We start from the raw sequence: 23,520 nt of genomic DNA, 5'->3' as shown, positions 1-23,520 counted from the left end.
GAAGATTAATAAATCGCTAAAAAATAGCGATTTTTTTACATACATTCCATTTTGCGATTTCTAAATAGCGATTCCTTAAAAATCGCTATTTAGAAATCGCAAAATGGAATCTTGCTACATCTGCCCCTTTAATGTCTTTTTTCAGCTCCTTTCCAAACATGAACACGCGCTCACATTTTCTCTGAAAAGGTGGGACCCCCAATGTTTGCAGCGTTTTCTCCACGAGCGCCTCAAACCCTGGCATCACAATGGGTTTCCTTTTCCCATCCCCTGGAGCCAGGATTCCAGTCCGGACATTACTTCCCTCCCACGCTTTTTTTTTAACTGACAGAAAGTTTTCGACTGGAAATAACTCCTGGAGCCCGAGCTGCACATAGCGGGCTATTCCGGAGCTGGAGCTGCCAGGGGAAGGTGAGCAGGACAGGACGGGGGCGGCAGGGCAGGACGGGGCTGGTAGGGCTGCAGATTTATTCAAATTGCCAGAGGGGGGCAGAGACTTTACAGAAGCCCCTCGTGCAGGGGTGGGTGGGCGAGGAAAGCATTTACAACGGAGAAGAAGTGGGTAGAGCGTTGCCTGTGGGATCTGGTGGGTGAAATTATTATTTTGGAACCCAATGGCGCTAGTTCTAATCCCGGGTGTTACACAAACGTGTGATCCTGGACACATCGCATATGCATTATTCCTCCTAAAGTATGTATCGGGCACAGTGACAGCGATGTGCATTGCTGCAGACTCGAGCACATGGGCAGATGCAACAATGAAACTCTTATTCCAAGTCTCGCCCGGTGCCAGGGGGCCTGATCCAGCCTGGGGGTGTGGGGGTAAGGGGGGGTGAAGACAGATTCTCATCACTGTGCCCCGCCGACTTTTGCCCCCACATCCCTCAGCTTGGGTCCCGCGGGCAACAAGCTGCACTTTTAAACCACTCTCTTAAAGGGATTTAAGACTTCTCCAAAGTAAATGCAATGTCGCGTTTCTCACTTATAAAATGTTGCATATTGAACCTGGGTCCGGTGACCCGAGTTGCCCTCGAGTGGCTGAGCTGTGATCTGTGAAAGCAGGGTCACGCGGAACTCGAATCTCGGCGCCAGTACTGGCCAAATTGTGTGATCCTCTGCAAATTATCTTCATGACACAGATCTTCAGTTCCCTTATCTGACGAAATTGAGTTTAATACAGTGTTTAATGACACGTAAATGCCCACTATTAAGAAGCGCTATACACGTCGAGCTGGGACGCATCATTGTGTAAATTCTGTTTTGCTGCACTTTCCACAGGCATTTGTTATTGTGGGACAGTGTTCGCAGGACTATAAAACCCTTGCATAAATCTGCGCCTGTGGATTGGATGAGGGAGTTTGGGAGGGCTGAAGCCGGGCATCCCGTCCTCCCCCCTCTGACCTGTTTTTCCTTCGCCCTGCCCCATCTCCCAGGTTACAGACAGGCTGGACCACTGTCAGAGGAGGGAGAGGACCGGGCCGAGCCATGACGCTGCCGCTGCTGCTGCTGGGAGGTGAGAGGCGCTTCTATTTTAACTCAAGGCGCTGCTGCTGGGCTGTGACACCCCCGCCAAGAGGACGGGAATAGCCTGGTCTGGCGGGAGGGAGGCAGGGGGCTTGACAAGTGTGTGCAATGGCAGGGTCTGTTCCTTTTCACTAAGGGAAGCTTTTAATCAGCACGATGCTATGCATGTGTTAAATAAAACAAGCACAGGCAATTCTTTAACAAGTTGTGGGGATTTGGTTCTATTTGGAACTCTCCAGGGTGATGTATCTGACATGTAGTTAAGAGATGTGAAGTTTTCGCTGCTTTTTTTTTTAGGTCTCGGCTAGCGTAAGCTGAGCTTGCGCAGTCTCGCTGGCGAGATGTTATGTCTCTTAGTATGGGGCTGAAACTTTCCCCTCTTCTCCATTGGCTGGCTTCCTAAACGGCGGCCAGCCATTGGAGAAGAGGTTTGTTTGTCAATTTAAGCCCCGTCCTTTTCGGATTGAGGGGCGTGTTTTTTTTCCGTTTCTTTCTCTCCTCTCCTCCAGCCAATGGAGAAGAGGGGAGAAAGAAAAACACGCCCCCAGTCTGAAAAGGACGGGGCTTACAGACTCCTGCTGCCCGTCTGCCCGCTGAGCCTACCCAATGCTTTTTATTTCCCTCTGCTCAGTTGCTGCTGCGGCCGCTTTCATCTTGTTTAAACATGGGAGTTGGCGTTTATAAACTCCCCTCGCTTGGCAGTCAGATAGAAAAAAAAGTAAAGTGAATTATGTGACAATCTTGCTGGGGTTCAAGGGGAGTGAAAGGAAAGGCTGCAGTGTGTCTTTTTTTGTTGTAACACACAACATTATGTAAATACCTGTAACTCAACTGTACACATTCAGCAGATAGAAAAGCAAAAATCAAGCCCATGTGTTTTGTAAATCTGAAGTGTGATGGGAAGAAACGTTTTAATAGGTTAAAAACAAATCAAGACAATTTACTTGGTGGTGCACAAATTATAAATATTCACTTAAACCCCATTCTCACATATTATATATAATGTGTGTATAGTTTTATTAGCAAAACTGTATGTCTGTGTACATTTAGTAACAATTTCAATGGAAAGTGTGCTGTCTGTAAATGGCAGTGCGCTACCACACGGCACGTTAGTTACATTACAAAATATCCCCTCATGGCCATTAAAGGCTGGTGGCTTGCAAGAGTTTGTCATTCTGAAAAGTGGGTCCTGGTTCTAAAAAGTTTGGGAACCACAGCCCTCGTGTCTACCCAAGACAGACGGATGGCAGGATTCTTGGTGCATTGGATACATGTTTTTTTTGTTGGTTTATTTTTTAGTTTTATATAGAGAGAACTAGACCCGATGATATCAGGCAGCTTTACATGAGCATCAGTTTAGTTACAGATGGACACATTAATTTTATGTTCTGTAGAAAGACCTTCCTGTTTCTTCAATCGTTCAATCAGGATTTGTCGAGCGTGGCTGTATCACCGTAAGAGTCTCGAGGTGCTGTCGGATAGTGCTGCCTCTTCTCCTATTGGTCGAACACCCATGTCTTGAGGTCGTTCCTAAACTGCTGGAGCGATGCTGAGGCTCTGAGGTGCAGGGGGGGTCATTCCAGGTCTTGGCCGCCAGGTGGGAGAAGGCGGGGCCTCCGCTGTTTGTCGGGTGGGTGCGACGGGTGGCAGCTAGGGTGAGGGATCCGGATCTGAGATTCCTGGTTGGCTGGTGAAAGGTCACGTGTTGGTTGAGGTGCGCATGTCGGTCATTGTGCAGTGCCTTGTATGCGGGGGTGAGTAGCCTGTACTGGCATCTCTCCATGACTGGAAGCCAGTGGAGTCTCCTGAGGTGAGGGGTGAGGCTGAGGTCCACCTGGGGAGGACGAGCCTGGCCGCTGAGCTCTGGATCATCTGGAGTTTCTTCATTCACGTCTTCATTCACTTGAGGAATCAGGGATTGGTTGGGATCCATAATCACTCTACGGTTTGTTATTTCCCTTGATATGGAGCTTTAGACCTTAGGGCAGATAGCCGCAGGGTGGTCATGACTCCATTTTTAACAGTTCAAGTCCCCAACATTCAGTATCCTTTCAACTCCTCACACATACGCCCTGCATTCGCTCACGCGCTCGGTCTCTTCTACTGCAGTGCTGCAGTCGCTCTTCCTCTCGATAACAGTGCTCTCTCTCTCTCTGTGCAATGGCTCTCTCCTTTCCTCCAAGACACTGCACTCTCCCGTCCTCTGCTCACTCACTGAATGCTCCATTCTCAGTGCACTGCACTCTCTTTTCCTCTGTTCATGCACTGTACGCTCCTTTCTCTGTGCACTGCACTCTCGCTTCCTCTGTGCACTACTCTCTCTCTACCTCTGTTCACTCACTACACGCTCCTTTCTCTGTAGACTGTACGCTTCCTTCTCTGTGCACTGCACTCTCTCTTCCTCTGTTCACTCACTGAAGTGTCTCTTCCTCTGCTCCACTGTTCTCTTCCTTCCCTTGTGTTACTGCACTCTCTCATCCTCTTTTCACTCACTGCACTCTCCTTTCTCTGTCACTGCATTTTCTCTTTCTCTGTGCACTGCACTCTCCCTTCTTCTGTTCACTCACTGCACTCCCTCTTCCTCTGTGCCACTGCTCTCTCCCTTCCCTGTATCTCTGCACTCTCTCTTCCTCTATTCACTCGCTGCACTCTTTCTTCCTCTTTGCCACTGCACTCTCTATTCCTCTGCACCACTGCTCTCTCCCTTCCCCTGTCTCACTGCACTCTCTCTTCCTCATTTCACTCACTGCATGCTCCTTCCCCTGTCTCACGGCACTCTCTCTTCCTCATTTCACTCACTGCATGCTCCTTCCCCTGTCTCACTGCACTCTCTCTTCCTCATTTCACTCACCTCATACTCCTTCCCCTGTCTCACGGCACTCTCTCTTCCTCATTTCACTCACTGCACGCTCTTTTGTCTGTGCACTGCATTCTCTCTTCCTCTGTTCTTTTGTTCACTCACTGCACTCTCTCTTCCTCTGCCCCACTGCTCTTTCCCTTCCCCAGTATCACTTCACTCTCTCTTCCTCTTTTCACTCACTGCACTCTCCCATCTTCTCTTCACTCACTGCACTCTCCCGTCCTCTCTGCACTCTCCCATCTTCCCTTCACTCACTGCACTCTCCTTTCTCTGGGCACTGCACTCTCCCTTCTGCTGTTCACTCATTGCACTCTCCTTTCTCTGTGCACTGCGCTCTCCCTTCTTCTGTTCACTCATGACACTCTCCTTTCTCTGTGCACTGCACTCTCCCTTCTTCTGTTCACTCACTGCACTTTCCTTTCTGTGTACACTGCACTCTCCCTTCTTCTGTTCCCTCACGGCACTCTCCTTTCTCTGTTCATTTGTACACTCACTGCACTCTCTCTTCCTCTGTTCACTCACTGCACTCTCTCTTCCTCTGTTCACTCACTGCACTCTCCCTTCTTCTGTTCACTCACTGCACTCTCTCTTCCTCTGTTCCCTCACTGCACTCTCCCTTCTTCTGTTCACTCACTGCACTCTCCCTTCTTCTGTTCACTCACTGCACTCTCCCTTCCTCTGTTCACTCACTGCACTCTCTCTTCCTCTGTTCACTCACCGCACTCTCCTTTTCTGTTCACTCACTGCACTCTCCCTTTTTCTGTTCACTCACGGCACTCTCTCTTCCTCTGTTCACTCACTGCACTCTCCCTTCTTCTGTTCACTCACTGCACTCTCTCTTCCTCTGTTCACTCACTGCACTCTCCCTTTCTTCTGTTCACTCACTGCACTCTCTCTTCCTCTGTTCACTCACTACACTCCCCCTTCTTCTGTTCACTCACTCCACTCTCTCTTCCTCTCTTCACTCACGGCACTCTCCCTTCTTCTGTTCACTCACTCCACTCTCTCTTCCTCTGTTCACTCACTGCACTCTCCCTTCTTCTGTTCACTCACTGCACACTCTCTTTCTCTGTTCACTCACTGCACTCTCCCTTCTTCTGTTCACTCGCTGCACTCTCTCTTTCTCTGTTCGCTCACTGCACTCTCCCTTCTGCTGTTCACTCACTGCACTCTCTCTTCCTCTCTTCACTCACTGCACTCTCTTTTCCTCTGTTCACTCGCTGCACTCTCCCTTCTTCTGTTCACTCACTGCACTCTCTCTTCCTCTGTTCACTCACTGCACTCTCGCTTCTCCTGTTCGTTCACTGCACTCTCCCTTCTCCTGTTCACTCACTGCACTTTCTCTTACTCTGTTCACTCACTGCACTCTCCCTTCTCCTGTTCGTTCACTGCACTCTCCCTTCTCCTGTTCACTCACTGCACTCTCTCTTCCTCTCTTCACTCACTGCACTCTCCCTTCTTCTGTTCACTCACTGCACTCTCCCTTCTTCTGTTCACTCACTGCACTCTCTCTTCCTCTGTTCACTCACTGCACTCTCCCTCCTTCTGTTCACTCACTGCACTTTCTCTTCCTCTGTTCACTCACTGCACTCTCCCTTCTTCTGTTCACTCACTGCACTCTCCCTTCTTCTGTTCACTCACTGCACTCTCCCTTCTTCTGTTCACTCACTGCACTCTCTCTTCCTCTGTTCACTCACTGCACTCTCTCTTCTTCTGTTCACTCACTGCACTCTCCCTTCCTCTGTTCACTCACTGCACTCTCTCTTCCTCTGTTCACTCACTGCACTCTCTCTTCCTCTGTTCACTCTCTGCACTCTCTCTTCTTCTGTTCACTCACTGCACTCTCCCTTCTCCTGTTCACTCACGGCACTCTCTCTTCCTCTGCGCCACTGCTCTCTCCCTTCCCTTGGTACCACTGCATGGTCCCCTCGACCTCGCCTCTTGCCCCCAGAGCCCCCACCAGCCCCCCAGGACGGACATCCTGTAGAAAGCTCTCTGGCTGCATGGATTAGAGTCAGACGCGGTGGCGTCCAGCAGGGTCGCCGGGGGTCACTGTGCACACAGCTCCCTCCAAACCCTGGCCCGGGGTCTTGCGTTTCTCGGGCTCGTCAGGCGACTCCTGCCCTGAGAAGCTGCAGGTTGTAAAACGTGTTCCTGTGTTTACCGCTAGTTTGACCTTGTGGACGTGCACACATGAGAGAGACCGTGTTTGGGCACACTGGCTCTGACGGTGACGTTGGAGCGTTGCCTTTGCCACTTCCGGGTGGTTACTGTGACCTTTGGTGACTCAGAAAGATGCCCACCTGACACTTCCATAGAAAATATTTTTTAAATCGTTAGAATTTTCATAAACCTGCCATTAAAACAGTTCCCATCACTTCCCACCCCATTAGGTGTGCACAATCCTCCATCTGTGTGAACCTCGCCCTATATGGTATACACCTATAATATATAGGATTCTGCAATCCAGTGCTTAATGTGAGGAGGTGGTTTCCGGTGCTCGCCCCGCACTTAATTGTCAACACCAGCACTTATGACAGTCTAACACATGGTGACGCTGTTTATCTAATTTAGAGAGGAGGACAACAACAGTTGTATATCCCTTCAATATACATAAAAAATTACTAATACCTGTAGCGCAAGCCATTTTTATAGCTTTGGGGGCCTGGAATAGTCTGAAATGTCACACTTGCAGGAGTGTGATGGTTAGTAAGTGTGCTTGTGGTATCATTACAGTAGCACTGGCGGGGGTAATGGGTGGCACAAGCTGCAGTGACCTCCAGACGAGGCCCCTGGCACTTATTTTATTACAATTAAGCACTGCTGCACTCCCTTTAAAAAACCTGTCTCTAATTTCCTTATTACAGGAGACTGTGAAGTGTGTTGTCGCCTTTAATAAAAAAATGTAGCCGCTCAACTGTGATAACTTATTACTGTTTCAGCAAAGATGACCCGTGTTTACACTACCATGGAAGACACACATTTCCCACCTGTGGTGCTCAATTGTGTTGTTTTACAGTCTTCAGTACATCCCACCCATGTACATAACAATATCAAAGATGAGGAAGAACACAACACATGTTATCTGCTCCAGTGTAGTGCATGTCAGGCGCGCAACACTCATTGGGCTCACGGGGCTTCAGCCCCCCCCGTGTCGTGTGTGTCGGCCAGGGCTGACACAGCTTCGCGTCTGGCGATGTCTAATTGCAGCCGCACCCGAGTACTTCACAGGTCTGTAAAAGACCGTTTACTTGTAAGTGAGGCTTTTATTGTGTTTTTACCCCTTCTTACAGCCACTCTGGTTACGGCTAGAAGAATTAGCCCCCCCCCCCAATCTTTTTCAGCCCCCCTCCCCTCCCCCCTGAAATTTGTCTCTAGTTGCCCGCCTGGTGCATGTTATTATTGTTTTTAAAAATATATTTATGATTGATATCACAACCAAGGTCTCTAGTTCTGTCTTATACTGTATTTCCTTCAGAAATGCTCTACAGTGCTCTGATGCCCTCTGGGGCTTGGTTTGTGCTACAAAAAAATTACTAAAATTAAAAACTCCAAATATAAAATGAAAGATGAATAAAACACAGATGTGGGGCCTGCAACATTCTCTTACGTTTTTTGAAGGAGGGACTTTAACACCTCTCACTCTCCCTGGAAAGACTTGGGGGGAGTAAGAATGTGTATCAATCTTGGATCTCCATCTTCCTCAGTTACTAAACTTAGGTGTCGCAGTTTCTCTCCCTGGGGTTCTGTCTCCTGGGGCCTGCTTTTAGTTTGTTGACAGCCCCTCACATTCTCCTTGGAAATGATGTACAGGTCCCCATGACACCCTATGCAAAGGGTTAGCCCAGTGTTTCCCAAACTGGGTGTGTGACACATTCCCATGGGGTCCTCAGGCAGCAGTTTTGAAAGCACTGCAAAGTTCCTTTTATAATTAGCAGTTTTAAAGAAACAATAAATGTGTCAATATAATACTAGTGATTAATGTACCTGCTGGAGAGAGATGAGTGTTTTGTCCAGTGGTAGCTTTGAGGTGTCTAACGTAGCACAGTGTTAATATGCCTTATGCAAAGAATGTGCACCATGCATTTTAAACAACAGTATTTTATGGGCATAGGTGAGTGGGTTACTGTTTTTGTCACAGAGATTATTTTGTTACTATGCAGTTCATAAGTGACAAACGTAATCTAGCGCAGTGATCTGTAAACTTTCATCTAAGAGCTGCTAGCAAACTGCATGGCCCAAGTTAGTATCTTATGTTTTTTCCAGTCTTTCATTATACTGATGCTGCTACAAGGTTTATTTGGGTGGAAATACATTTAAAGTCAATGCTAACCACTGTGCTATGTTCTGAATCCCAAGCCCCCCTTTGACTTATGTAACATTTTGTTTACACTGATTTACACCTATGATTCATTGTCTCTATATGTGTGTGATGTAAAGTGCTCTGACATCGAACAATGGTACGAGAGATGCAATAAAACAAACGAAATACATGTATCAACCGGGGCTATGGAGAGATGAGAGGCACTGTTGGAGGGTGATAATAAGAACCCCAACAAAGATTGTCGTATCCTGGTGCATAGTAAGGACTTTATTTACTATTCATTAAAAGCGAATACAATTTAATATATAATGATAAATGTGTTTCAGACTGCACCATCCTTTCCTAAATTTCTTAGGGGGAGAACCTCCCAAAGTTCCCTTTGTAGTCTCAATCACTGCACTTGGTGTGCACCGTTTGGGGACTGATCTGAAAACATTTGCCAGGGATGCTTAGGGTTTCCAGTCGGGCCCTGGCAGGAGCCTCGTACTGTGAAATAAAACCAACCATTCAAAAGTTAGTCACAGAGATGCAGCACCAACCTTCCCATAATTTTTTTTTTGTGTGCAAATTCTTTCAATATAAAATACTAAGGGGGGATATTTTAGACAGAAGTGGCGGAGTGTGTCGTTAGCCTCCTTGGCAATGCCTGTCCACGTGTCTAAGGCACCTCACACTGTTTGGCCACGTGTCTAAGGCACCTCACACTGTTTGGCCACGTGTCTAAGGCACCTCACACTGCCTGTCCACGTGTCTAGGGCACCTCACACTGCCTGCCCCTGTGTTCTGTAGGTGTCTGTCACAGTCTCTGTTCATTTCTACAAGCTCCTCCCACGTGTATCCCTGTCTGTCAAGCTCCTCCCTGTCTCACCACGTGCTTCAGAAGCCGCACACAGTTTGTGTGCCCCAAGCTCCTCCCACAAATATCCATGTACCTCAAACTCCTCCCACGTGTACCTATGTGCCCCAAGCTCCTCACACAGTCTGCCCATATGTGCCAAGCCCCTCAGACTAAAGTATACAAAAAAGTGATGGATGAATGCTTGAATCAATCTCAGCCACTGGTTACCACTCGGGCCGCATTCCAGTCCAATGTTATTTTGCCAACCATGCCACCTCTGATTGAACCCAGCCATAGGCAAATTAGTCTTGACTGTACTCCAATGAAAACAGCCCAGCCTGAACTGCCAGGCCAGGTCCTCCCTGTACCCGAACAGAAGCTACGAGGTGTCATGCAGTGCAAAGGTGGCATGCAGTGCAAAGGTGGCATGCAGTGCAAAGGAGGCATGCAGTGCAAAGGAGGCATGCAGTGCAAAGGTGGCATGCAGTGCAAAGGAGGCATACAGTGCAAAGGTGGCATGCGGTGCAAAGGTGGCATGCAGTGCAAAGGAGGCATGCAGTGCAATGGTGGCGTGCAGTGCAAAGGTGGCATACAGTGCAAAGGTGGCGTGCAGTGCAAAGGTGGCGTGCAGTGTAAAGGTGGCATACAGTGCAAAGGTGGCGTGCAGTGCAAAGGTGGCATGCAGTGCAAAGGTGGCATACAGTGCAAAGGTGGCGTGCAGTGCAAAAGAGACATACAGTGCAAAGGTGGCATGCAGTGCAAAGGAGGCATGCAGTGCAATGGTGGCATGCAGTGCAAAGGAGGCATGCAGTGCAAAGGTGGCGTGCAGTGCAAAGGTGGCATACAGTGCAAAGGGGGCCTGCAGTGCAAAGGAGGCATGCAGTGCAAAGGTGGCATGCGGTGCAAAGGAGGCATACAGTGCAAAGGTGGCGTGCAGTGCAAAGGTGGCGTGCAGTGCAAAGGTGGCATACAGTGCAAAGGTGGCGTGCAGTGCAAAGGTGGCGTGCAGTGCAAAGGTGGCATACAGTGCAAAGGTGGCGTGCAGTGCAAAGGTGGCGTGCAGTGCAAAGGTGGCATACAGTGCAAAGGTGGCATGCAGTGCAAAGGAGGCATGCAGTGCAAAGGAGACATGCAGTGCAAAGGAGGCATGCAGTGCAAAGGAGGCATGCAGTGCAAAGGTGGCATACAGTGCAAAGGTGGCATGCAGTGCAAAGGAGGCATACAGTGCAAAGGTGGCATGCAGTGCAAAGGAGGCATACAGTGCAAAGGAGACATGCAGTGCAAAGGAGGCATGCAGTGCAAAGGAGGCATACAGTGCAAAGGTGGCATACAGTGCAAAGGTGGCATGCAGTGCAAATGAGGCATACAGTGCAAAGGTGGCATGCAGTGCAAAGGAGGCATGCAGTGCAAAGGAGGCAGGCAGTGCAAAGGTGGCGTGCAGTGCAAAGGAGGCATACAGTGCAAAGGAGGCATACAGTGCAAAGGTGGCATGCAGTGCAAAGGAGGCATGCAGTGCAAAGGTGGCGTGCAGTGCAAAGGTGGCATGCAGTGCAAAGGAGGCATGCAGTGCAAAGGTGGCGTGCAGTGCAAAGGTGGCATACAGTGCAAAATAGTGATGGACTGGGATGTGGTCCAAGTAGTAACCAGTGACTCAGATGAATTCACCCATTCCATCCATCACTTTTGTATACAGGAAAAAACCTTTACAACGCACTACCATTACAACGAAACTTTTACAATGCAAGATCCATTATATCACATGCCATACAACGCAGTCATTACAACGCATACCATCACAACGCATGTCATCACAACGCAGTCATTACAACGCATACCATTACAATGCATACCATCACAACACATACCATCACAACGCATAGTACCCTTACACCATCCAAAACGTACCCTACTGTTGCACTCACTGGAGTTAGAATAGTAATTTTTACCCCTACACCATCCAACACTTACCCTACTGTTGCACCCCATGGAGTTAGAATAGTAATTTTTACCCCTATACTATCCAATACATACCATACATGCAATGTAATGGTATGCGTTGTAATGGTATGCGTTGTAATGGTATGCATTGTAAAGGTAGTATGCGTTGTAATGGAATGCGTTGTAATGATAGTTTTTAGGAAATTCGTTGTAATGGCATGCATTGTAATGGAATGCGTTGTGAAAGATTTTGCGTTGTAAAAAATGCGTTGTAAAGGCATGCGTTGTAAAAGTATGCGTTGTAAATTCATGCATCCTTGTATACTTCAGTGTGTGGCCCTAAGTGAAACGGCGATGCCCAGATGTGGATTCTATACACACTGTCTCACTGGAACCAAGCTGTACCCAGCTGATGAACCGTAACTAGGGTGAAACTGGTCCTGGGGTGCTTGTATTCTGGTTCAGGAAGGACCTGGCCTGGCAGTCCGGGCTGGACTGTTCTCATTGGAGCAGGGTCAAGACAGAGTTGCATGTAACTGGGTCCAAACTGGGTTGGTGTGGTGGGCAAAATAATGGCCTGGGACGTGGCCCGAGTAATTAGCAATCGCTGAGTTTAATTCAAGCATTCATCCATCACTCTTTGTATACTTAGGAAGCCCCCAGTCTTGCATCCAAGTGCTCTGAGCTCCTCGCACTATTGGGCATGTTCTCCCAGCTCCCCTTTAAGTCAGTCCTAACCAGGCCATTTCTAGGGTTTGTGACAAGACAAAATGATATTTTGGGGGTAAGGTGGCTGCCCTCCAGCTGGAGTAAGCGCTACACCCAGAGACGAGTCACCAAAGGTGCTGTGTCCCTCACAACTATCCATGTGGTGAAGGAAACCCCCACCTGTGGCTTCCTCTTGGATTAAGTACTTCTGAAGTAAATCAGTATATTTTCTGTTTGCACCGACAAGTCCCTCGCTGTGCAACAAAGGCGCTTTATGAACCCGCAGGGAGCCCTTGATGCACAGAGGGAAGGCAGGCCCCCTCCCTCACTGCCGCCCCCAGAGTGGGCGGGGCCTACACCAGACAGCAGCCCTCGGAGCCAGGCAGCTGGGGCCGGGGCAGCTGACAGACACACGTCAGTGCCTCCCTGCCTTTGAAGGGCGGGCTGCACAGGTGTCTGGGCCCTGCCCCTCCCTCCCGAGGGTGTCTGGGGCCCTGTCTGGGGCCTCAGCCCCCCCTGGGGGAGGGAGGGGGGTGCTCAGAGGAAGCGGCAGTGATTAGGCGCTGCTGGGCTCTGACAGCTGACAGCTCTGGGGGGATTAGGGCGAGCAGGGGGGCTGGGCCTGTGCACCGAGGGCAGCGAGGGCCAAAGCCAAGTGTTGCTGCCCGCATCTTAATTCACGTGCCATTACTATATTGCATTTATGTAGCGCCTACTAGCGCCGTCGAGGCGCACGTATGTAGTTCATTGACTTGGTTTCCATATAGCGCTGTTACTATAAAATAATGTGCGCCCCCAACTCTCCTCACCCCCCGTCTTGTATCGCTAACTGCAGAACATTACATAAATAATGCAAAGAAAAAATGGGGTGTTCACCCTCCCACCCCACAAATGCCCCCTGTTCACCCGTAGTATATATGTCTTGACATCCCTACATCCCTATTCAACTATTCTGTACATAAGCAATAAACCACATAGTGTACTTATATTGTATTGTAATGGCATTTATATAGCTCTTGCTAACCCTGACGCGGCGTCAAAGCGCTTTTTTCGGCGAGTAGCACGCTACTTCGGAACCCATTAAAGGATTAGTGTTGAATTAGTAGAGTGAAATATGAAAGTACATTGAGCGGTGGATACGTTAGTCAGATTATTTGGATCGAGAATGATAGTGGAGGGATAGAGAAGGGAAAAAAGGTTTGCATTCATATAGCGCTTGCTTCACCTGATGGGGGGTTTGAAGTGTTTTTTTGGGCAAGTAGCACGCTACTCTGTAACCCATACAGTGTTAGTGGTGAATTAGTATAGTGAAATATGAAAGTAACTTGAGTGGTGGATAAGTTAGTCAGCTCTTTAGATTTAGAAGGATAGCAAAGGGGTAGAAGAGATAAAAATGTTTGCATTTATATAGCAATTGCTACCCCTGATGAGGTGTTGAAGTTTTTTTTTGGCGATTAGCACGCTACTCCGGAACCCATAAAGGATTAGGCATGAATTATTATAGTGAAAATATGAAAGTAATTTGAGTGGTGGAGATATGTTAGTCAGTTATTTGGATCGAGAAGGATAGTGGAGGGATAGAGAAGGGTAAAAAGGTTTGCATTTATATGGCACTTGCTACCTGTGATGGGGTGTTGAAGTGCATTTTTCTGTGAGTAGCACGCTACTCCGGAACCCATAAAGAATTAGTTGTGAATTAGTATAGTGAAAATATGAAAGTAATTTGAGTGGTGGAGATATGTTAGTCAGTTATTTGGATTGAGAAGGATAGTGGAGGGATAGAGAAGGGAAAAAAGGTTTGCATTTATATGGCACTTGCTACCTGTGATGGGGTGTTGAAGTGCATTTTTCTGTGAGTAGCACGCTACTCCGGAACCCATAAAGAATTAGTTGTGAATTAGTATAGTGAAAATATGAAAGTAATTTGAGTTGTGGAGATATGTTAGTTAGTTATTTGGATTGAGAAGGATAGTGGAGGAATAGAAGAGGGAAAAAGATTTGCATTTATATAGTGCTTGCTACCCTTGATGGGGTGTTGAAGCACTTATATAGCTGAACCACGTTTAGCCGTAGAAGTCAGTGTGTATGAAAGGTGAATAAATGGAAGGAACTCCAGGCTCTGGTTCTTGATGATAGTGCACGCGCCTCGCACTGCCTGACCTGTGCTCTGAGCTCCTCCCACTTCGAGCCCCAGTGCCCCAAGCTTCTCCTAGTGCACATGTTCACAGGCGCCTCACTCTGCGTGACGCTGTGCTCTCAGCTCCTCCCACCGTGTGCCCCCGTGCCCCAGGCTCTTCATAGTGCACATGTTCACAAGCGCCTTGCACTGCCTGACCGTGTGCTCTCAGCTTCTCCCACAATGTGCTCCTGTGCTCCAAACTCCTTATAGTGTATATGTTCACAAGTGCCTCACACCGCCTGGCCTGTCTGTTAATGGGCCCCAGGCTCCTCACACTGTCTGTCCATGGGCCCCAGGCTCCTCGCTGTGTCTGTCCATGGGCCCCAGGCTCCTCCCAGTGTCTGTCCATGGGCCCCAGGCTCCTCCCAGTGTCTGTCCATGGGCCCCAGGCTCCTCCCAGTGTCTGTCCATGGCCCCCCGGCTCCTCCCAGTGTCTGTCCATGGGCCCCAGGCTCCTCCCAGTGTCTGTCCATGGCCCCCCGGCTCCTCCCAGTGTCTGTCCATGGACCCCAGGATCCTCACACTGTCTGTCCATGGGCCCCAGGCTCCTCACACTGTCTGTCCATGGCCCCCCGGCTCCTCCCAGTGTCTGTCCATGGGCCCCAGGCTCCTCCCAGTGTCTGTCCATGGCCCCCCGGCTCCTCCCAGTGTCTGTCCATGGACCCCAGGATCCTCACACTGTCTGTCCATGGGCCCCAGGCTCCTCACACTGTCTGTCCATGGGCCCCAGGCTCCTCACACTGTCTCTTAATGGGTCCCAGGCTTCTCACACTGTCTGTTAATGGGCTCCAGGCTCCTCACACCGGATCTCATATCTCCAAAGATCCCACACTATGAACCCGTGGGCCCGAATGTCTCAAACAGTCTGTTCACAGTCCCAGGGCTTCTCATAGTTCCTGGTCATGGGGACAGGAATATATTTCACATTAGCAACACAACCACATATTAAACTAGAGTGGAAGCTTGTCTTTGATGTTTGAGAATTTGTGAATTTGTTCCCAAAATATTTAGCATAAACAGTACATTAGTAACAGCTTGAGTCTCCCAAGGGCCACTGAGCCCAGCATCTTCTGAGAACTTCTCACAAAGCTCGGCAAAGCAACTTCCTCAAACTCCCAAATGTAAACTCACAGCTCTGCCTCAAGTTTTAACCCTAAAACACTCTAGTTGTGCGACTGTTGCAGTGTGCATCCGAGGGTTCCCAAATTTCGATTGTTGTGAGTGGATCGCGTCTTGTTTCAGGAGCCGGGAAGCGAGAACAGGTGCTGCTCTTTTTTCTTGCACAGCGGCCTTTGCACTGAATCACATTTAAATCCCTGTTTTTCATTTAGCCTACATTCCAAGGAATGGGTTCATCTTTTCTCAGGTATAGGTGTTTCTGCCATGTCCCCTTTCTCCTCCAGCTCTTCTTGGTACAAAATGCAATCTGGAGGCCAAGAATTCTCGGTCACTACATCTACTCTCTAGAATAACTCACCACTAGGGATGAGAACCTCTAGATAATGCCTTTATTTACATGTCTTGTGAAGGCTTCCTTCTTTCAATGAATTTGTTTTGAAACTCACAACTTCAAGTGTGCACTTTGAAACCGAGATTTGGTAATATTTTTGCTTAAGAAAAGTTTTTTTACCATAATATAATATTCATCCCAACTTTCCTTCTTGACATGGGGTTAATCCTTGTTTAAGAGCGAGCAGCATATATTTCCAAAATGCTGCCCTTATTGCTCCATCGTTTAAAATTAGGGCTCCCGGTTTTATGGTATTTTTTAAATATTTCCATTTGTTTTTATCCATGTTTCTTTTTTGGCCATTTTATTCGTTTTATCCATCTTTATTTTATGTCTTGGGAATAAATTGAGTCATAAAATGGTATATTTCCACACTGGCTGTTTGACAAGTCGACAATTAAAAACGATCTCAAATTAAGATTAAGAAACAATTAACTCACTGATAAAATAAAAATGAAATAAAGTCTCCAGAGATTCAAGTGCACAAAATGACTCTAGATGATGAGGAAGATAGATCAGTGCAGCACAATATAGGGTTTGAGGGGTTTTCAGGAGAAGTGGAGGGACACGAGATATAGGGGCTGATTCACAGAACTAACTTAAGACAAAATCATAAACTTACTACTTTTGGTATTCACAGAAGGCATTTAGTAGTAGTAAAGTTAGAATTTTGTCTTAAGTTTGACTTAAGACAAACTTAAGACAAACTTAAGACAGACTTAAGACAGACTTAAGACAGACTCAAGGCAAACTTAAGACAAACTTAAGACAGACTTGAGACAGACTTAAGACAAAATCCTAACTTAAGTCTGTTTTAAGTCTGTCTTAAGCCTGTCTTAAGTCTGTCTTAAGTTTGTCTTAAGTCTGTCTTAAGTCTGTCTTAAGTCTGTCTTAAGTCAACTTAAAACAAAATCCTAACTTTACTACTACTAAATCCCTTCTGTGAATACCAAAAGTAGTAAGTTTAGGATTTTGTCTTAAGTTAATTCTGTGAATCGAGCCCGGAGAGTTTCATGAAGTGCGTAAATAGGAGGTGAGTGGTACACACTTGATGCAGAACATGAGACTTCCATGAATACTGTGCTGCTCACTAAATTTGTTTTAGGAAGCGAAGGCTGCATTTCAACCAACGAAGCTGAGGTTGAAATTATAAATAAAGAAGGAGAAATGTATTTGAATTTTAATTGACTGAATCCTGTAGTAGAAGAATGAGGGAGATTTGACAAGATGGCCTCCTCCTGCTACAGGTTCTCTTTAATCTGTAGTTTATAAAGTCCCTAAATGCACCTTAGCACAAGAGTTGCATCAGTCTAACTCAAGGATGCTCATAACTTCAACAGGGTGGCTCGGGATCTCCCTGAGACGTGTGTTTCTTCACTCACTCATTCATTCATTATCCACTGGTGAGTGGAACTGTATTGGCCAGCCCGATGCAGCCAGTGGGTCAGCACAGTATGTGTTCCTTTCAAACCTGGCACAGGTGCCATTCTCGTTGAAGACATGTCAAATGACATGCGGCCGATTCTTTACCTAATCAGAATTCCTGAGGTTCTCTACACAGTGTCAGCAAGTGCCTTTTGGGGCCTAAGGATGAATGAGTGAGCACTTCCTAAACAAAGTCAAAGTCTGTCCAGGTCTGTTGGCCACAGCAGTCTAGTGTCCATCTCTCTCCCACTGAGAAAGTTACGTTCTTGAACCTGCTGCTTGACGCAAAGTTTTCTTTCAAAGATCTGATCTATTGTAGACCCCCTTCCTGCTTTCACATGCTACCCTTCACTGGGAAGGGTGTCCCCTTATGCCTAAAGAATCTCCCCTCAGGGTTGTCTCCACCTATGCGCCATCATGCATGGGTTATTGCAATAGTCTGCACTTGAGTTTCCTAGAAGCTGCTTTGTGAAAGCTGCAAGTTATCCAAAACTTCAATGTCAAGAGAGTGGCTGTCCTAAGAAGGTTTGATGATATTTCTGTTGCTAGGAGACCTCTACTCTGGGTCCTGGTGAGAGAAAAGGTGCCCTTCAAGCTTCTGTGACTGGTGCCCAGGTCTGCTATGGAGTAGAACTTTCTGGCTTCAAAGACAGATTCAAACTGCACTTTACTGCGAATACTCTCTGGTCTAACTCTCACCTCTGACTGCATTCTCCTTCTGAGGGGTGCCTAGGCCCCTGGTTGTGGAGTGAACTTCTGCAGAATTTTCAGGCCCTTCTGCCGGACCCTAAAAACACAGCTGTTTTATTACTTCTCTTTGCTTTTAATGTAACTTTGTTGGTAGTGTTTCATCCAGCTCCGACAAGCTGTTATGAGTTTACCAGTGTTCTACAAATAATGACTGATGAATGAGGCTGATAACTTAATCTAGTAATTAGCAGAGCAACATTGCTTCACGAAACAAGCATTGCCAAAGCAAATAGGTCTGGCGTTGACCGCCAGCGTTTTGGCTTTGTCAGTGCTTTTTTTTTATTTCTCATGCTTTTTCCAAAACTTTTTTATTGGGTGAGCTGCTGGACCCTCACCAATTGGCTAGAAGCGAAAGTATTTTTTTTTTAAATCTCAGAAACCACGTATTGCTACAGTAGTACCTGGCGCTTAAAGGAACTACTTGTGTGTGGATGTGCTCCTTGTGAAAGAGCAGAATGCTGTCACTCAGAGGGAAGGCAGCCAATGGCTGAAGGGGGATGAGTCCTCATTAACATTAATGTATGCTGGAAGGGGAAGAAAAAAACTGTGAATGACTCTATAACAGACCAATGGTTGACGAGGTCAGCCTTAAAGTCCCTATAAGTAAGTATATTACACATATAATTTTAGCAAAATCAAAAGGTCTTGACTAATGTCAGACCCTAAAAACACACTCTCTCAAAAGATGTTTTTAGCACAACCTCACTGGATTTTGTGTTTTTCCTGACATCTTCCCGCAGAAGTATTTAACTCCTAAAAGCTCTGAACCTTGAGCTTGGCATCACCAAGCGGATGGCAGGTCTCGGGTGCAGCTTTTCACAGGTTCAACATGTCCCTCACACTTGAGCTCAAAGTTGTTGGGTTTTCCCATCAACAGTTTTGTTTTTTATAACTTTATGAAGTTTTTCAAAACCATCATCATCTTTGCAATACTTTGAAGGTTTTCTTAAATAGCACAGATGAGAAATCCCACTCATGATAGATTTTGTGGGCGAAGAAATCTGTAACCTTTTAGAAAACTAATCCTTTTAATTGAAAAGATTGGGATATATCTCTGACTAAAAGGTTTTTCTTCCTAAAATTCCGCACTGGTTGAAGTTTTACGTGGATAATGTACTGAGATTTCTCAACTTCACTGAATTTTGTTGGCAACATTATATTTTTCAAACACACACATGAATTTTCCTGAAAGGCCTGCACATCTTCAGCCATTTCACAAAATATGGACACTGAGGGCTCATTATAAGCCCCTTGATGTGATTGGTGGGCGGAGTATTCACTGAGTGAAGTATTACAACTGTAGAATACAAAAAGTGATGGATGAATGCTTGAATTAATCTCAACCACTGGTAATTACTCGGGCCACATCCCAGTACATGGTTATTTTCCCCACCCTGTCACCTCAGTTTGGACTCAGCCATATGCAAATTAGTCTTGATCCAGCTCCAATGAGAACAGCCCAGCCTGAACTGCCAGGACAGGGCCTCCCTGAACCGCAACACAAGCAGCCCAGGGCCAGCTTCACCCTAGTAAGGGCTCTTCAGCCAGATGTAGCTTGGTTCCAGTGGCCCAGTAAGCATGGCACTGGAAACACAAGCAGACCAGGACGGGTTTCAGCATAGTTAGGGCTCAGCAGCCGGGCACAGCTTGTGCGCAGTGACACAGTAAGCATGGCACTGGAAACACAAGCAGACCAGGACGGGTTTCAGCATAGTTAGGGCTCAGCAGCCGGGCACAGCTTGTGCGCAGTGACACAGTAAGCATGGCACTGGAAACACAAGCAGACCATGACTGGTTTCACCCTAGTTAGGGCTCAGCAGCGGGGTGCAGCTTCCTTCCAGCGGCACAGTAAGCATGGCACTGGGGACACAAGCAGACCAGGACCGGTTTCACCCTAGTTAGGGCTCATCAGCAGGGTACAGCTTGGTTCAAGTGGCACAGTAAGCATGGCACTGGATACACAAGCAGCCCAGGTCCGGTTTCACCCTAGTTAGGGCTCAGCAGCCGGGTACAGCTTGGTTCCAGCGGCACAGTAAGCATGGCACTGGAAACACAAGCAGACCAGGACGGGTTTCACCCTAGTTAGGGCTCAGCAGCCGGGTACAGCTTGTGTACAGTGGCACAAAAGTCTTTCTTGATTTTTCATAATTCAGGCCCGGGCTTCCCTTCACCACCCCTTGGAATGCGTTTCGCAGCCCCTTGGACCAGCGGTTGGTAGCTCTGTCGCGTTTCCCACGACGGGGCTGACACAGGAGTTTATCAAATGAAGCCATGAAATATAATATTCCATCTGCACGGAAATAAAACCGCATCAGAGACGCTGTTGGAAAGTGGGAGCCTGGAATTTCCCAGAACAAAACCGCGCACTGAGCGCGGGCCAGAGAGCTGGGAGCACAGAGAGATGGGGCGGGGGGGGGGGGGGGGGAGTGGTGGTGTCAGGGGGGAGGGGGGGTTGCCTGTGGGAGAGAGGCGCACAGTCACATGGTGGTGCCAGTGGACTTTTCTTTGCCTGTGGTGGGAGACAGGCGCAGAGTGAGACAGGCGCAGAGTGAGACAGGCGCACACTGAGGTGGTGGTACATATGGGTCTTGGGTTGGACTCTGGGAGACAGGCATAGAGTGAGACAGGCGCACACTGAGGTGGGGGTGCCAGTGGACTTGTTTTTGCCTGTGGGAGACAGGCGCAGAGTGAGACAGGTGCACAGTGAGGTGGGGGTACCTAAGGGTCTTGGGTTGGGCACTGGGGACAGGCACAGAGTGAGACAGGCGCACACTGAGGTGGGGGTGACAGGGGATCTGTTTTTGCCAGTGGGAGAGTGAGCCGTTGGGAGACAGGCGCTGATTGAGGCAGGCGTACACTGAGGTGGGGGTACATATGGGTCTTGGGTTGGACTCTGGGAGACAGGCGCAGAGTGGGACAGGCAAACAGTGAGGTGGGGGTGCCAGTGGACTTGTTTTTGCCTGTGGGAGACAGGCGCAGAGTGAGACAGGTGCACAGTGAGGTGGGGGTACCTAAGGCTCTTGGGTTGGGCACTGGGGACAGGCACAGAGTGAGACAGGCGTACACTGAGGTGGGGGTACCTAAGGGTCTTGGGTTGGACTCTGTGAGACAGGCGCGCAGTGTGGTGTTGGTGCCAGTGGACTCTTCTTGGCCTGTAGGAGACAGGCGCAGAGTGAGACAGGCGCACACTGAGGTGCGGGTGCTTATGGCTCTTGTGTTGTACTCTGGAAGACAGGTGCACAGTGAGGCGGGAGTGCGTGTGGACTTTTCTTGGCCTGTAGGAGACAGGCGCACAGACAGGCGCACGGTGAGGTGCGGCTTTGCTTGGTTTGGTGATGGAGAGAGAGCGCGTCATCCCCGGATCCCACGGTCTCCGGATCCCAGTCTCTCTAAAGAGGATTTCGTGGCTTCTGCATGTGGCGAACTCATCAGCAGGGCAGCGGATGTTCGTGTTTGGAGAGCGCGCGCGGGTCACGTTACTTACCGTCGATCAGGCGTCCGTCATCCAAACAGGAGCCACTGGGTCCCTGGAGCCCCTGAAGGAAGCGTGGGCCGGACAGCCTCAGCTGTCATGGCCCCCTCCCTCCGCGCCGAGGCGCCAAGCGGTGCATTCCTCGGAGGGTCCTTGGGGGTTATCTTCCGAGGGAGGGCCCTGGTGCACAGGCCAACAGCTGACATCTCACGAGAAGTGTTGGGCACGATTCACAGAACTGACTTAAGACAAAATCCTAAAGTTACTACTTTTGATTTTCACAGAAGGCATTTAGTAGTAGTAAAGTTAGGATTTTGTCTTAAGTTTGTCTTAAGTCTGTAAGACAAACTTAAGACAAACTTAAGACAGATTTACAAACTTAAGACAAACTTAAGACAGATTTACAAACTTAAGACAAACTTAAGACAGACTTAAGACAGATTTACAAAATTAAGACAAACTTAAGACAGACTTAAGACATACTTAAGACAAACTTAGGATAGACTTAAGACAAACTTAAGACTGACTTTAGACAAACTTAAGACAAACTTAAGACAGACTTAAGACAGACTTAAGACAAACTTAAGACAGACTTAAGACAGACTTAAGACAGCCTTAAGACAAACTTAAGACAAACTTAAGACAGACTTAAGACAAACTTAAGACAAACTTAGGATAGACTTAAGACAAACTTAAGACAAACTTAAGACTGACTTTAGACAAACTTAAGACAAACTTAAGACAAACTTAAGACAGACTTAAAACAGACTTAAGACAAACTTAAGACAGACTTAAGACAGACTTAAGACAGCCTTAAGACAAACTTAAGACAAACTTAAGACAAACTTAAGACAAACTTAGGATAGACTTAAGACTAACTTAAGACTGACTTTAGACAGACTTAAGACAAACTTAAGACAGACTTAAGACAGACTTAAGACACCCTTAAGACAAACTTAAGACAAACTTAAGACAGACTTAAGACAGACTTAAGACAAACTTAAGACAGACTTAAGACAGACTTAAGACAAACTTAAGCCAAAATCCTAACTTTACTACTACTAAATGCCTTCTGTGAGTACCAAATCTAGTAACTTTAGGATTTTGTCTTAAGTTAGTTCTGTGAATCGGGCCCGTTGTGTGTAATGTGTGCGTGTGGTGTGGTTAGGAGAGGGGATATAGAAACTAAGGCCAGGTGGCAAATCTATCAGGTGAGGCGTGAGGCGCTATCTGCAGACGAGTCAGGCCTGGTTATATGTTATCGGGGAAACCCCATAAGGGCCAGTGCTTCTTTAAAGCCAGGAAGGGGGGGGGGGTCAGAGTCAGTCACATATCAGGAGGGTCAAGCCATCAGACCAGCTCACCTTATATTTTTGTTACTGGGTCGAGCACCTGTGCTTTCTTTTAGGTCTCGCCTACGGGCAGCTTTTACCTTTCTCTTGTCCAAGAGACCTAGGGAATATAGCACTTTACTACGCAATGCATTACATCATGTGCTTTTACAACGCGGTCGTTACAACAACCGCGTTGTTAGTATGCGATGCATTTACATCGCAAGTCTTTACAACGACTTCCACTAGTGGGCGCGCTGGACTTAGGAATAGTATTATTTACTATTCCTACACCATTTGGCGCAACAGTAGGGAATTTTTTGTAAAAGACTTGCGATGTAAATGCATTGCGTACTAACAATGCAGTCGTTGTAACAACCATGCTGTAAAGATATCGTGGTGTAATGACCGCATTGTAAAGGTTGTTTTCCATTTTTTTCCATTGCGTACAAAATCATTGCTTACAGTGGGCTTTGGACCAGCACTTACCAATGGTTGACTTTCCTGCAATCTGATTTGCTTCCTTCTTATTCACTGGCTTTGCTTTCTCTTCTTGTGTTTGTCCCTCCCCGGGAGCAGAGTCTCTTTAGCATACTTTTGATTTATCGACTTCCACCGCTCACATTTAGTAACTACTTTTTTGTTTCTAATTTAGCAGCAC

At 47.5% G+C, this 23,520-nt stretch overlaps 1 protein-coding gene across 2 annotated transcripts in view; it reads left to right on the top strand.

Moving 5' to 3' along the window:
- The first annotated feature begins 349 nt into the window (after window positions 1-349).
- LAMB2 (laminin subunit beta 2) overlaps window positions 350-23,520 on the top strand; it is a 301,168-nt gene continuing 277,997 nt past the window's right edge. Inside the window, exons 1-2 of one of the 2 annotated variants that reach the window (XM_078661826.1) lie at window positions 350-411; window positions 1,434-1,513. In XM_078661826.1, the coding sequence (XP_078517952.1) occupies window positions 1,486-1,513 (28 nt within the window). In that variant the 5' untranslated portion in view covers window positions 350-411; window positions 1,434-1,485. The remainder of the gene's footprint in view (window positions 412-1,433; window positions 1,514-23,520) is intronic. The other variant, XM_078661827.1, reaches the window with a different exon arrangement.

Source organism: Lissotriton helveticus, chromosome 9 (assembly GCF_964261635.1).
Source record: "Lissotriton helveticus chromosome 9, aLisHel1.1, whole genome shotgun sequence".
NCBI lineage: Eukaryota > Metazoa > Chordata > Amphibia > Caudata > Salamandridae > Lissotriton > Lissotriton helveticus.
The sequence above is the reverse complement of the archived record's forward strand: the minus strand, read 5'-3'. Positions and strand labels throughout refer to the sequence as shown.